Below are 14,883 nucleotides of genomic sequence, written 5' to 3'. Positions count from 1 at the left end.
GTACCAGCGTGTTCCCAGTTTGGAATGTTCCAAAGAGCTTGGGTCATTCTAATTCAAATATTAAGCAGTGCGAACGCTCTGTTGTTTGCTCAGTGATTATGGTAAGCCATGCATCAGGAAGAGACCGTGTCTCACTCCTGAATAATGAAATGGGGTCTCCAGTTCAAAACAACATGATGTGCATGCTTATGTTTTTGCCAGTAAGGCAGGAACCAAAAAAGAAACACAAAAGCAAGCCATGTGCGCACAACGTGCAAAATCATTAAGCTATTTGAACACTAAATCACTTTAAAGCCATGTGTTTATGGCCTTGTCATGTGCTGATATGGTAAAATAAGTGCCTGAGCTACCAGAAAAGAACCCTCCCAAAAGAGAAATCCCTGAAATGTGATACCAGGAATGGTGCTTTTATCTGCTGTGAGTATTAGCAGGCTTCTATTAACTGATTTCACCCTGGCCCGGGCTGTTTCCTAATTTGCTTTATTCAAATGAGTCACATACTTTCCTGAAACCCTACAGAATAAAAACCCTACAGCTAGCAAAGGACACCAGCTTGTCGATTATTGGACTGGGCAAAGCCTGGGGTAGCAGGAAGCATCCATGGCGATGCAGGAAAAGGCCATGGCGCACTGATCTTGTTTTGCAGCATCCTTCAACAGCGAGGCTGTGTTGGCATGTGCTTGGGGCAGCATAAACTACTTGGGCACAAGGACATCTCCCTGGGCCTGGGGTGCAGCGCATCACTAATGTGCTCTGAGATGTTGGCCAGGCCCTTCCTTTCCAAAGGTTTCAGTCTCCCCCTCTGTAAGGGGGTTCTGCCATGCCCGATGTCTGACAACTGACAGGAAAGGCCCCAGGTTTCTCCTGGGACTTAGAGAGACTAGAGCACTTTGAACCCCCCAGTGAAAAGGGCTCTGGAAATGCAAAGTGCAATTAGAGGCCATGGAGTGAGCGCCAGCCAGCGGTCAAGTGGATACAATGAGCAAACACATGGCTGCGCTGATTAGCAGAGTTATGGATGGAATCCGGGTGTCAGCAGTTTGAACTCTGCTGTTCAGGGGCCCAAGCGGAAGAAAGCTGACAGTGGGGGAGGGAACCAAAGGCCCCGAACTGCTGCCTGCGGTCTGCTGCTGTGCATTCCCGTCCTCCGAGCTGCGTGCACTAACCTGTCTGCCTCCCGTCCTCGCTCTCACTTGCTTTCCGAGACGGGCCTTCCATAGGAGCAACTGCAGCGACCGCTAAAGGGAGCCGCGGAGAGACGGGCTCCAGGACTCGGGGGCTCGGTGGTTCTTTGCTGAATGAGGTAGCTCAGTTGTGAGTTGATGCAAGTGATGTGTGCCTTCTGCCGCTCAAAGCTATAGTTTTCCCTTTTTAATCTGCAAGATTATAAAAAATACCAGTATTTCCCCCCTTTTATAAAAACGATTTTAGAAAAGAAAAAAAAATACACATGGGTCTCCTCCGTTAAACTTCCGTTCCGTCTTGTAAATTGTTGTGAACTCGGACTTCCAGATTCAGTTTTTTCACTTGCGCGCCTTTGAAGGCGTAGGCGCCGTCGGCGTCCTTCAGGATGTTGACGTTCCGCACGGTGCAGTACTGTCTGCTCACGTTCTTCTCCACCCTGTCGGGGCTCCGCTTGGGCACGTCTACCTTGGTATTCAGAGGGTATTCCTCCAAAGCGTCCTCTGCGGGTGGTTTCTTCCTCTGTTTCCGGCACCTCCTGGTGATGAAACAGGCCACCAGGAACAGCAGCAGCAGCAGCATGATCGCGGCCAGCGCGCTGCCGATGGACGCCCCAGTTTGGGACAGAGAGGCCGCTACCACCGGCTCTTGCATCTCCAGATTCAGGGACTTCATATTGGTGCCGTTCTTGACCTGGTCCCCTTCGTTGTCATAGATGAGGGAATCGGCAAGGGTCAGCCGGCCGCTAGGGTCCACCAGGTCCCTTCGGTTGCGCCTCAGTTGGGCCGGGAGCGAGCGCTGGACCCGGGGCCCTGAGATGGTGTCAGGGCCAATGATGTAGATGACCTGCAGGTACCACTGGTGTCCTGCTTCCACCTGCAGGAGGGGGAAAACCAGAGACAAACCCGGCGTGTCATTGTTGCCCCAGACAGCCTCTGATGGAAGGACATGGAAAGACAGTCGCTACCACAAGCCTTGATGGATAAATGGTTTCATAGAAGCATTAGCAATGGTTGCTGTTTACCATTAGGGAATTCGGCCAAATACTATGGATTCCATTTTATTTTTAAATTGGGGTGATCTTGGTCCAGCTATTCACATCCTTTTCTCTTTCTCTATCTGGGTATGGAACAGTCCTAAGAATTTGCGTCTCTTTAGATGGTAAACACCTATGATTTGTCCGTCTTCCTTGATTGCAGAGAAGCAACAGTATTAGTAATCACATTTACTCCCAGTGACCTTTAATGGTTATGCTAATTTACTGTTTGTTGCTGAACTTCAGCTAAAATAGAGTCATTCTACAAAGTTTCACTAAACACTTACTCTATGCACAATAAGCAGATACTTGCAACAATCTGCTAAATCTGAATGTTCCCTGGATCATCCCCTGGGCAGTTACATCAGGGAATATTTTACTGCCATGTCATCTGCCCCCACTGAAACCCTCCATGGTTTTCAACTAACTTTCTGAATGTAGTTCTGAAATCTAAGGTCATAGATTACTATTTGGAGATGGAAAAAAGTGGAATTTGATCTTGGAAGTTCTTGCTTATCACTGGGACTTAGACTATTTTTGCTTATCATATACTAGTACTCCTTGCCCTTCTAAATTATTGTTTATGATTTTATGAAATGTTTTCCACATGCTTATGAAAAGAAAGCCACAAAGGCAGGCGATATAAAAAATAAATAAACTTAGGAAAAACTAGTCGTAGGCAGCTGGACGCACACAATGACAAGAGACTGAAAGCAAATTAAAGAGCTGTACCATCGCTTGGCTGTATTGGCAAGAGGTAGGGGATGAGGGTGAATGATGGGCTCAACAGTGGTAAACAGGACGTGCCGGCGGGATGCGGCGTAAAGACTCTGGCACCAGGTGATGTGCCTTCCTTCTGGGACCTTTGGAGTGGCCGGTCCTACGCTTCTATCCTTCACACCACACTCACCTTATAGAGTGCATCTACTTTCAGAGTGAATCCGTCCACACCTGGCATGCTACTGACCACGTGGAAATCAGGCAACTCGGAAGCAAAGTGGGCCTCAAAGGGTACATCATGGAAGTACTTATCAGTTACCTCTGGCTGACTGCGGTCCTGGGTTTTAAGGGAAAAAAAAATTGCATAAAGATGTAGCCATGGGACTGACAAGGAGCAGTCACTGGGAGGAGAACATACTCCCCCTCTGCCCGGGTGGGTCGGCAGAGTACCTCAGCAGGAGCCCTCTCCGAGGCGGCCGCTGCCTCTCGCACCCACTGCCCTCTTCAGGGAGGACACTGGGTGGCCTCTGTGATCTCGAAACGCAGAGGGGGGTGTCCTGAGGAATAGCCTGTACAAGTAAGTCTCAAGCTATTTGCTCTCAGGACCCTTTACATTTGAAAATCAAGGACCCCAAAAGTCTTTTGTTTATGTGGTTTATATCTGTATTATTACTGTATTAAAATTAACACTGAAAATTTTGAAAAAATACTTATTTATGAATTTATTTTAAAATGGCAATGAAAAACCCATTGCATGTTAACATAAGTAACACATATTTTTTAGAGAAAATACTTATATTCACCCCAGCTTCCCAAGAGAGAGCTGGCATTGCTTGACAGTTTTGCAAATCTCTGGAAAAGAACTTGATTCTCATATTTTCCATATTCAATCAGTTGTGATATGTTGTTTTGGCTGAAGTAGCTGAAGAAAATGACCTCACACAGCTATGCAGTTTAAAGGGGAGAATGCTTTAGTCGTTTTTATCAATAACTTTTATTAATAAAGTGATAAGTGATATTTGTAAAAGATTAGTTACAATGTGAAATCTGAAACCGTATCAATAAACCTTGCGTGCTCTCTACACTCATGAGGGAATGAGTGTGCAAAAAGCAAGCGTCCTCATATTGTTATGAAAGTAGTTCTCACCTCGTGGACTCCCTGAAGGAGTATTGATGTCAGGGGTCTCAGGACCACACTTTGAGAAACACTGGGCTAGACTTTCCTTTTCCTAAGACAGTATAATAGTCTGTCTTGTTACCCAGCATAACCATCAGATTTGGTAATATGTACTAGAATTCAGCTGATCAGAGAGACATAACAATAACAATACATAGATATACATACATACAGACAGACATGCAAACATCCAGAGTGGGGTTCTATCAGCTTTAGACAGAATTCAGAGCTGAGAGAATCTACTCAAGTGTCAGCTTTTTCGCATCCACAGTTACGTACCAGCAGCAAGAACCTGTGTTTTAGGTGTTTGTTTGGCTGAATGCACCCATACTGTGGCCCTTCATTGTAGATGGTCCCCGTGGGATCAAAGAAAGGCACATAGCCGTCCTTGCCAGTACAAAGATAGACCTTTTCCAGCTGGAGTTTGTAAGCAGAATTAAGGTTTTGTTCTGGATTCCAAAGTACTCGGCCGTAAAGGGTTTGACCTGGAAAGATTGAGAGGCATTAACTAGGTCAGACTTTAACGAGAAAGAAATGTCAGGGGTAAAAAGGACTTAACACACTCTCTTGGAGTCAAAAGCACCTCTATGTGAAGAGCTCTATGAATCCACGTCCCTCTAAAATACTCATTCATTCATTCATTGCTTCTTTTATTCAACACATCTTAATTAAGCATTAAGGTGTGCCAAGCACTCTGTTATGTTCAGGGGACACAAAGGTGAGTGAGATGAACATAACAAACATAACAGCTAAGAAACTGCTAAAATAGCTAACATTTATCAAGCGCACACTATTTGCTGGGTACTGCACTAAGTCCTTCCCATGTAAGAATTCCTGCAGTACCGACAATTTCACAAATGAGGAAATCGAGGCACTGAGTGGTTAAGTGACTTGTTGAGGGTCACAAAGCTAGTAAGTGGCGAGGGTGGGATTCAAAGTCAAGGTACGCTGGCTCTAAAACCACACTATTAACCATCCCAACACTATGCTGTTATCAACCACCATTGAGGAAGGTACATAGTGCTAAATGAGCATATAACTGAGCACAGAAATCTGCCTGGGGAGAGGTATGGAAGGGTTTAACAAGGAGATGCTGTTTGAGCAGAATCCTGAAATATGAGTAGGGTTTGTCAGAGAGAGCACCGTAGGCCAAAGAAACTCCAGTACCAATACAGGATGCTGGGAAGGCATGAGTCCCGGGCACTGTGTCCTTAGGGCCCGCTATGGCAACAAGTTCTTCACCTACATTATCTTATTTAATCCTCTCGTGAGCCCAAAGAGATAGGTTCAATTATTGTCCCCATTTAAAATACCTTGTCCCCATGCCCAGCTGGTGTGGCTCAGTGGACTGAGTGTCGTCCCATGGACTGAGAGGTCCCAGTTTGATTTCCGGTCAGGAAACATGTCCGGGTTGCGGGCTCAACCCCAGTAGGGGGCGTGCAGGAGGCAGCCAGTGGATGTTTCTCTCTCATCGATGTTTCTTTCTCTCTCTCCCTTTCTCTCTCTAAAGAATCAATAAAACATATACAAATAATAAAATAACTTGTCCAAGTTTTCCCATCTGTGACCTGAGGGGCAGGAGCTGAGCAGGATCTGCCCAGCTCCAAACGCTAGTCCAGAACGTTTGCTCTGCAGTAGGTCAGTGTGACTGGCCTGGAGGAGGCGCAGCAGCTGCAGCAGGACGGATTCCTGTGAAGACAGACTCAGGTGCTGAGGATCCTGGACTTGAGTAAGGGGCACACTGGAAGGCTTTAAGGAGGGGCGTACTATCGACACACCTGGCCTTCAGAAAACAGAGAATGGAGGAAAGACAAAGATGAAGAGCCACAGAGATCAGATAGGGGCTATTTTAGCTCTCTAGTGATAGACATTGAAGAAGTGTCTGGGAGTCGGAGTCCATGCATGTTAATGACAGATGGGATGTGGGAGGGGAAGAGGAGGATGAGCCTGACGTCCTCCTGCGGCACCTGGAACGTGGGCAGCGGACGGGAGGAGCACATGGGAGGGAGTCAGGCCCAGCCCTAGACATCTCTAGGTGCCTAGACACCCACGCAGAGGCCTGGGGGCTCCAGGCTGCATGTGGACATGAGGGGATGAAGCTCAGGCGAGGTCAGGGATACGGTCCACTTTCACAGAATGGCTGTGGAGCAGTAGGACTCTGGAGGTTCCAAGTAAATGGACGGGACGAGCCATGGGAATAGCCAGAGGTCACTCCGAGGTGAGAACAGAAGGTGCCAAGCATGGAACCTGCGGACATGAACACACGCAGGGCAGAGAACAGAGCCCCAGGGCAGAGGGAGGAGCGGTCAGGGAGGCAGGACGGTGGTCGGTGAGGTGGGTGCAAAGGACACTAAGCAGGAAAAACATACTGAATCCAGGGCAGTGGTGTCAGAGACAAGAGGGCGCGCTGGGCTGTGGGGGACGGAGCCGGGCTGCGATGGGCGGCCAGGCAGTCACTGTGGAGACGGGGACACCGTGTAAGCTCACCGCTCCTTTCGAAAGTGCCTCAAGGAAAAGGCGGGGAGAAAATGGGCTGAAGTTTGAAGTAGAGGTAGGGTTGAGAATATTTATTTTTGATTTTTCTGTTAAGGGCAGGACTTCAATGGGTTTTTAAGATGAGAGAAAAAACTCAGATATGAGGAGAAGATTAAAAGGATGAAAAAGGCAGAAGAGGTAATTAAGAGAAGAAGAGCAATTCTTGAATTAATTTAGTCATTCAGCAAATACTTATTGAGCGCCCAGGCAATGGCGGTATGGTGTGCAATTTGTTTTTATCCTTACACAAGGACATTTTTTTTGCATTTATCTTCAGATAGAACAGGAGAGACAGAGGGAGGAACAGAGAGAGAGAAACATCGATCGATGTGAGACACATCGACTGGTTGCCACCCACACGACCCCAACCAGGGCCGGGGACAAACCGCAACCGAGGTACATGCCCTTAGCGGGAACCAAACCCAGGTCTCTCTGGACTGCAGGCCTACACTCTAACTGCCGAGCCAAACTAGCCCACGCTGGTGTGCAGATTTTTTTTTTTTAATTTTTTTATTTATTGATTTTTGAGAGAGAGGAAGGGAGAGGGAGAGATAGAAAGAAACATCAATGAGCAAGAACATTGACTGGCCGCCTCCTGCATGCCCCCCACTGGGGATCTGGCCCACAACCTGGGCATGTGTCCTGACCAGGAATCAAACCAGCGACCTCTTGGTGCATGGGTCCACGCTCAACCACTGAGCCACATGGGTCGAGCTGCAAATTTTTTATCACAATCTCTGTTCTCAGGAAAGTTATGGTCTGCTGATAGGAACAGGCAATAAATAAGTAAAGAATATATAATGTATAAAATATTAAAAATGTGATCAGTACTATAAAAATGAATAGTGTTCTGTGAAAGTGAAAAGTAACGCTAGACTGTCTGGTGTGGTCAGGGAAAGCTCTCTAGGAGAGGACAGTAAGCAGAGAGCTGAAGGAGAGGGCAGAGCTAGGCGTCTGGAAGGTCAAGGGACGCGTGTGTGGGGCGAGGCGGCAGAGGAGCCCGTTCAGTGGAGAAGGCACGAGGAGAGTACTGCACGTCTGGCACACCTCAGAGGCTGGCAGGCAGCGGGGTCTCTGAGGACCGGAGAGATAAAGCAACGTATCCAAAGTCAGTGTGTTAGAATCTGGCTGGAAACTCCAGTCCTCTGACCACTCAGACCAGTGCGACACTGCCGGTAATTACAAGCCAAGTACGTGATCTCATTGCAAAACGACATGAAAGAGGGCGGCGCGTTGGTTTCTTGACTGCCCGTTGGCTTCCCGGGCATCGACCCCAGGGAAATCTTCAGTTGCAAGTTGACTGAAAGCTGACGGGCAGAAACGCTAGTCCAGGGGCTTACCTGAAAACTTCTCAAATCCAACCACAGCCTCTTTGATCAGGCCAAGGACACAACTCACCTTTCGAGAAGGCTCCCTTGTAATCCATTTCTGCCAGTGACATATCAGATGTGTTGGGATCCATTAGAAACACTTTCTCGTTGTTGCAGAGCTGAAACTCAGTGTTGAGAGAATACACCACTGGCACGGGGCGGTTGGTCTGCTGGAACGCAATGGGTATCAGGAACCTGACCGGGGAAGGAACAAGAGCTCCCTGAGTGCAGGCCAACCTTGCCGATGTCGTCAAGCCGCCCTCCCCTTCCTGCCCTTCTCAGGACTGTGAACAGCGCTTTGTTGCAGGTACTAAATATGTACTGAATAAAGAGATGTGTATAGGACAGGAACTTTATCAGTTTGGGTCATCTGAAGTTATTATCCTTTTTTGAACGGGAATAATCTAATTCATCTTCAGCACTCCTTGCTTTTCCCAGCCCTTTCATTCTGTAGGTCCCCCAAACTGCTCTTCGATTGCTAACGGCATCACTGCCAGGGTGCCTGCCCTGACCCCTCCTTCCCAGAGCCGCATGACTCTTGCAACCTGATCAAAACTTCTTTATCCTACGTCCACTCTTCACGGGGTCGCTAGACAACGCTCTTGCCTCCCTGGTACTCCCCCTCCCCGGACTCCTCAGTCCTCGAACTGCTCTTCCTTCTCCGCCTCTGGCAGGTAAGGGCTCCTCCAGCCAGACTAGCTTTCTTCCAGCTCAGCATCGCATACCCTCTACTGCCGTGGGGTCTCTACTCAACACACATTCACCGGGCTTTGGTTCTGTGATAGACACTGTTCTCCTCTCGGCCATTCATCTGTGGGCCAGTCCTCAGGGAGGTTACATTCTAAGAGGGAGATATAATTAATAAACAAAATCAGCTCCCAAGTAATACAGTACACTAGAAGGTCACAGGTCATTGGGAGGGAAATTATGCTAGGAAGTGGAGCTGGAAGTTTTAAGCATGGAAGTCACGGAAAGCCTCAGTGAGAGGACAGTCAGCAAAGGCTTGACGGCGGCAAGGGAGTCAGTCACACAGCTGTGGGGGCAGAGGACGCAGTAGGAGCAAAGGTTTGGGGTAACACCTGCGCCGATACACTAGTGGAACAGCCAAGCAGCTAGAATGGCTGAAATGAAGCGCGTGAGGGCGCTGGGACCAGAGAGGTCCCCAGAGGCCACATCGGCCTTACCCCACACGGTGAGGACGTCAGGTTTACTTAAACTGTTGGGGGGTTCGAGAAAGTGAGTGGGTCTGCTGCGTTGAGAACAGCCTGGAGGGTGGGAGCAGGGCGGCCTGTCGAGGTGCCTGCGGTGATCCAGGTAAGTGCTGACAGTGGTTCAGACCAGGGCAGTTGCCCAATGGCCGTGAAAGTGATTTGATTAATATATTTTATAGGGGAGGCCCACAAGCTTGGTGGACAGATTCCATGTGGGGTGTAAGAGTCCCAGAGTAAGAGAGGCATCACGGATGTCCTTGAGAATTTGGGTGAAAACACCTAGACAAGGTGTTGGCAAAGTTTTTCTGTAAGTGACCAAATAGCAAGTATTTTAGACTTTGTGGCCCTGTGGTCTCTGTGACAACGACTCCACCCTCTGTTTTTGTAGCATTTAAGCAACCACAGGTGTTATGTAAATGAGTGAATGTGAATGTGTCCCAAAATAAAACTTGACCTACTAAATCAGGCAATGGCATGGAGTTGGCCTATGGGTGTAGTTTGCCAACCCCGGTCTGCAGGTGGGAGCTGCTCTTCCCTGGGATGGGAAATGGCAGGAGGAATAGATTTGCTGGAGGAACGTGAGGGATTCAGTGACAGGCATGCTCAACCTGAGAGGCCTATCAGAGAGCCAAGTGGAGATGCTGAGTCATTAACCTGATGCTTGAATTTCAGAGGTAAGCTTTCACTGGGCTGGAAGTGCTCCTTTGATGTAAAACTGTGCGAATGAATGATGAATAAGATCACCAAGTGATGAGAGAGAGAAGAGAGACCGTTTACACGCATGAGACAGGGCACTCTAAATTCAGACCCGAGAAGGAACCCGCAGAGCCAACCGTGAAGAAAAGCTGGTGGGCTAGGGAAAAAACCCTCCAGGGCACGACACTCTAGATTATTGAAGAAAGTGCTTCAAGGAGGAGAAGGAACAGCCATTAACTGTTGCTATGGTATCACAAGAATGAAGACTGAGACTTGGCCCCTGATCTCTAGTAAGACCAGTCACGGATGACCTTGATAAGAGCAAGCTGGGTAGAAGGTTGTGAGCAGAAGTCTGATGGAAGTGTGCTCAAGAGATGATGGAAGGAGAAAAATTGGAAACTGTAAATCTAGGCAATCCTTTAGGGACATCTTGAAGGAAAAGGAAGGGTATAGAGGGAGACATAGAGTCAAGAAAGGATTTGTTTTGAAAGATGGAAGAATTTGCACGTTTTTATGCTGGTTGGAGTGACTTATAGAGGGAAGAATCGCCCGTGAGATGTTCTTTGTAAAGTGGACAAGAGGGTGGCGTTCCAGTGCGTGATCGGAGCAGCTGGCCTTGGATCAGGGCTAGGACTGTTCACGCCCACTGACAGGTGCATATGCACAGACCCATGAAGGTATGTGTGAGTTATCTTCTGATTTCTTCTGTTTCCCTGGTGAAATAGGACACAAGGTAATCAGCTGAGGGTGAGGACAGGAGATGTAGCAAGTTTGAGTGGGAAGGAGAAGAAATAAAGTACTTGAGAAGAATGAAATCATGGATTAGAGGACCATCGTACTTTGTTGGGAAGCTCTGGGGGCTGACTTGAGATTAGTAGAAATGCATTAAGTTTCCTGACTTCGGGCTTGCTGAACATTCTGCTGGAATATTCTTCCCTCCTCTATCCATCCTCCTTTGCCTAGTTAACTCTTAGTTATCCTCCAGAGCTCCACGTAAGCATTCCTTTCTCTACAAAGCTATCCCCTTTCTTTTCCCTTCCAGGCTCAGTCAGACCTCTTATCAGGTTTTTATTACACTGTGCACTTTTCTTTTCTAATACTTATCATGGTTTGACATTTCGCTGAGTCACTATGCTGCGTCACTCATTACAGGTTCCATAGCCATGGCCCATATCTGTTTGCTCACCATTGTAACTTCAATGCTAGCCAAGATCTGGACACATGTATTTGTTAAAGAATAACGCATGAGTGATAATTTCAATGCTTTACTCTTCCAACAGAGTTCATCTGACCATTCCTTACTTTTAGTCAAAGTTGCTCCCGTGAGTAGATTTGAGAGGTTTGGAGAAGGAACATGGGGTGTAAGAGAAACCTACATAAGCCAGGGCTGACCCTGCTTCAACGGTGTCGATATAACCATTTGTTATATTTGACTCAGGGAAAACATTTTTTCTTGTAAATATTGGCATTACCAGAATCCACAAAGTGCCTAGCACACAGGACAGTGAATATATATTGATTAAATAGAATGAATAACGGGCTTGAGACAGTCATGATGACAATGATTTATAAGGTTAGAATGTTGACAGACCTCACAAAATTAGGCATAATATGAAACACTGTTCTGTGAATTAAGTCTGAATTCCCTGAATCTGTCTTGATGGCTTTTTGTGTTATACTTCTATTGCATCCATATACAGCCATACAGATGATCAACAGAAAGGTTAGGCCCCAGGGAGAAAGTCACTCTGGGAATAATGGGGAAGGATTTCCAAGCCTGAAGCCTCGTACACTCAACAACACCTGTGCCCTGCAGCTGCCCTCAGCCACACAGCTCTGGCCTGCAGAGGGGCTGCTCCTTTTGCCATGTTCACACCATTGTTTCTGTCTTGTCTTTAAACAAACAAACAAACAAACAAACAAACAAACAAACAAACATCTGGCCCCTACCCTGGAGAAACTCTTCTTTCACATATACCTTAAAAGACACATGTGATATTCTTTGCAATAGAGGGAATCTGGAATTATAAGCTAAATAGAGTGGTCAAATAAATTGTGGGATATTCTACAATGAGTACCTTAACTTAGTGAAAACCAAACCACAGCTACATGAACCAACACAAATGTAGATTCACCTATGAACCAACATATGATTCATTGAGTAAAATTAAAAAAAAAAAAAAAGCTGCAGAGTGAATTTATGCCATCTGAATCTTTTTATTTTTTAATCCTCACCCGAGGGCATTTTTCCATTTTTTGTTCAGATAGAGTGGGAAGGAGAGAGAGGAAGAGAGAGAAAGAGAGAAACATCCATGTGAAAGGGACACATTGAGTGGCTGCCTCCTGCATGCATGACCCAACCAGGGGCCGGGGACAAACCACAACTGAGGTACGTGCCCTTAGTGGGAACCGAACCCGGGTCTCTCTGGACCGCAGACCGACGCTCTAACCGCTGGGCCAAACCAGCCAGGGCGCCATCTGAATCTTTTATATAGAGTTCAAAATCATGAAAAGCCATGTAGAGGTCAATGAGGTGAACCGCAAACCCAAACAAGGGAAGATGGATACAGACACCAGGCTCGCGTTCCCGTCGTGGCAGCTAGGGGGCAGTGCCATCAGAGGGGCACTGAGAGTACCTAAAAGGTACTGGGAATGTACTACATTTATTTTTCTGTGAACCCTTTGTTATAAAATGGAAATAACAGTGCCGACCTTGTGGGGGATCACGGTAGTGAGAATTAAATGTTATGAGCTTAGTACAGAGCCCACCACCTAGTCTGCGCTGCACACAGAGTCGTTCATATCACTGGTAGTTGTTATTATTCACTCTGTCATCAGTAGCGCAGCCCAGGGGATATTCAATTCAATGCCATTGCAATTCACAGTAAGTAATGTTCTGTTTCTTAAGGGTTTATATATGCACCAGATATGGTGTTCTGAATATCTAAACCATTTCATAAGTTAAGAACCTTAATATATGAATAAAACTCCCCAGCATATTTTATCAGATTTTTGCCCTTTATTCTTTCTTCTTGCAGCCAACCACCATCTTCATGGTCCCCTTCCGACCGTGTGCTCCCCAGCATCACTCCTGCCACTCCTCTTGGAGACTGCAGCTTCCATCCGGATGGCCCCTGGTACCCCAGCCTCCCAGTTCCCTGTTGGCCTCTCCCCCCAAAGAGTTGTTCTTTGGAGACACCTATGCTCTATAGTCCTACTAGGCACCACCTCAAAACCTCATTTTTAAACCCCTCACTTCTCAAACTAGCCCCTCCTCTCTTTCCAGCTCTCCTCTGCTTTGACACCCACCCATTTAGTCACATCAGGACCTCTCTGACCACTTTTACCAGGATGCAGAGGAACTGAAACTCTGACACACGATGGGAATGTACACACCTTGTTACAAATTTGCAAACACTTCAGAAAACAATGTGGCAGGTTCCTAAAATATTAAACATAGATGATCCAGTCATTCCATTCCCAGGTATTTACACAAGAAAATAAAAAGCATATGTCCATATGAAGGCATATATATAAATATCCATAGCAGCTTTATTTATCATTGCCATCACTTGGAAACAACTCAAATGCCCATCAACCCATAAATCCACAAATTGTGGCATATCCACGCCACAGAGTACAATCCAGCAATAACAGGAACAAAATACTGATATACAACAACATGATGGACCAAAATAATCATGCTGAGTGAAAGAAGCCAGAGAGGAAGAATGTGCACTGCCTGATCCCATTAATATAACTTTCTAGAAACACAAACTAATCTGGGGTAACAGAAAGCAGGTCAGTGGGTACATGGGGTAAGGGGTCACTGTGGGAGGATGAGAGGGAGGGAGTATGGAGAAACTTTGGGAGAAAATAGATGTATTTACTATATTAACTGAGGTTAAACTTTACAAGTGTATGTACAGTTGACCCTTGCAAAATGTGGGGGGCGCTGACCCCCATGCAGTTGAAAATCTGTATGTAACTTTTGAGTCCCCCAAAACTTTACCAATAGCTCACTGTTGACTAGAAGCCTTACCGATAACATAAAGTCAATCTACACATGTTTTGCATGTTTTATATATTATATACTCTATTCTTATAATAAAGTCAGGTTGAGAAAAGAAAATGTTATTGAGAAAGTCCTAAGAAAGAGAAAATGCATTTATAGTATTTATCGGAAAAAATCCACATATAAGTGGACCTACTCAGTTCAAATGTGTGTTGTTGAAGGGTCAACCGTATAATGTCAAATTGTAGACACTATAAATATGTGCCGTTTACGTCAGTAATATGGTAATTAAAAAACAACCCACTTGGGCCCTTCGCACTGCTGATTGCTGCTGCTGGTCCCTCAGTGTCCCCTCTCTGAGACGACCACCATCCCCTCCTTCTCCAACCTTGGAGTTCCTCACTTCCAGCTGACGCTTGGCTTCTCCTTTCATGGAGAAAATAGATTCAACCCAGACTCTACTTTGTCGTACTTACCACCTCCATCTGCTAATTCCCTGTCCTCCGTTTCCACAGACTCTGCCTGCCTGCCCCTGGCAGTGATGAGCTCTCTGCTTCTAGCTAAGGCCAGCCCTGTCCTGGGTCTGTCCCCTGCCCTACTCAAGGGCTCGGCTCTGCAGATTTCCCCTTTCTTGTGCATTAGTCAGTTTCCCGTCATGGACTAACAGGGTTATTCCCAGCAGCATACAAGCATCCTGAAATATTTTTCAACCTAAATACAAACAAATAAAACCTTCTTTGACACCTCATGTTTCCAGCTACTGCCTCCATCCTCCGACATCCTTTACAATAACACTCTTATGCACTGTTTTTCCCTGTTGACCCCACTTTCTTGCCTCTCCCTCAAGCCCACTCCAATCAGGCTTTGTCTCCCTCAGTCCACTGAACCTGCCCTCTGTCACGATCATCAGTGACTTCTGTATCACCAAATCCAATGGCCAA

At 46.6% G+C, this 14,883-nt stretch overlaps 1 protein-coding gene across 1 annotated transcript in view; it reads right to left on the bottom strand.

Annotated features, from left to right (window-relative positions):
* Nucleotides 1-1,397: 1,397 nt before the first annotated feature.
* FRAS1 (Fraser extracellular matrix complex subunit 1) overlaps nucleotides 1,398-14,883 on the bottom strand; it is a 432,882-nt gene continuing 419,396 nt past the window's right edge. The window contains exons 71-74 of the mRNA XM_036267136.1: nucleotides 8,049-8,215; nucleotides 4,395-4,600; nucleotides 3,129-3,275; nucleotides 1,398-2,058 (exon numbers count right to left, since the gene is read on the bottom strand). Coding sequence (XP_036123029.1) covers nucleotides 1,465-2,058; nucleotides 3,129-3,275; nucleotides 4,395-4,600; nucleotides 8,049-8,215 — 1,114 coding nt within the window. The 3' untranslated portion in view covers nucleotides 1,398-1,464. The remainder of the gene's footprint in view (nucleotides 2,059-3,128; nucleotides 3,276-4,394; nucleotides 4,601-8,048; nucleotides 8,216-14,883) is intronic.

The sequence above is a fragment of the Molossus molossus genome, unplaced genomic scaffold (genome assembly GCF_014108415.1).
Source record: "Molossus molossus isolate mMolMol1 unplaced genomic scaffold, mMolMol1.p scaffold_m16_p_1, whole genome shotgun sequence".
NCBI lineage: Eukaryota > Metazoa > Chordata > Mammalia > Chiroptera > Molossidae > Molossus > Molossus molossus.
This window is presented reverse-complemented; position numbering and strand designations above follow the sequence as displayed.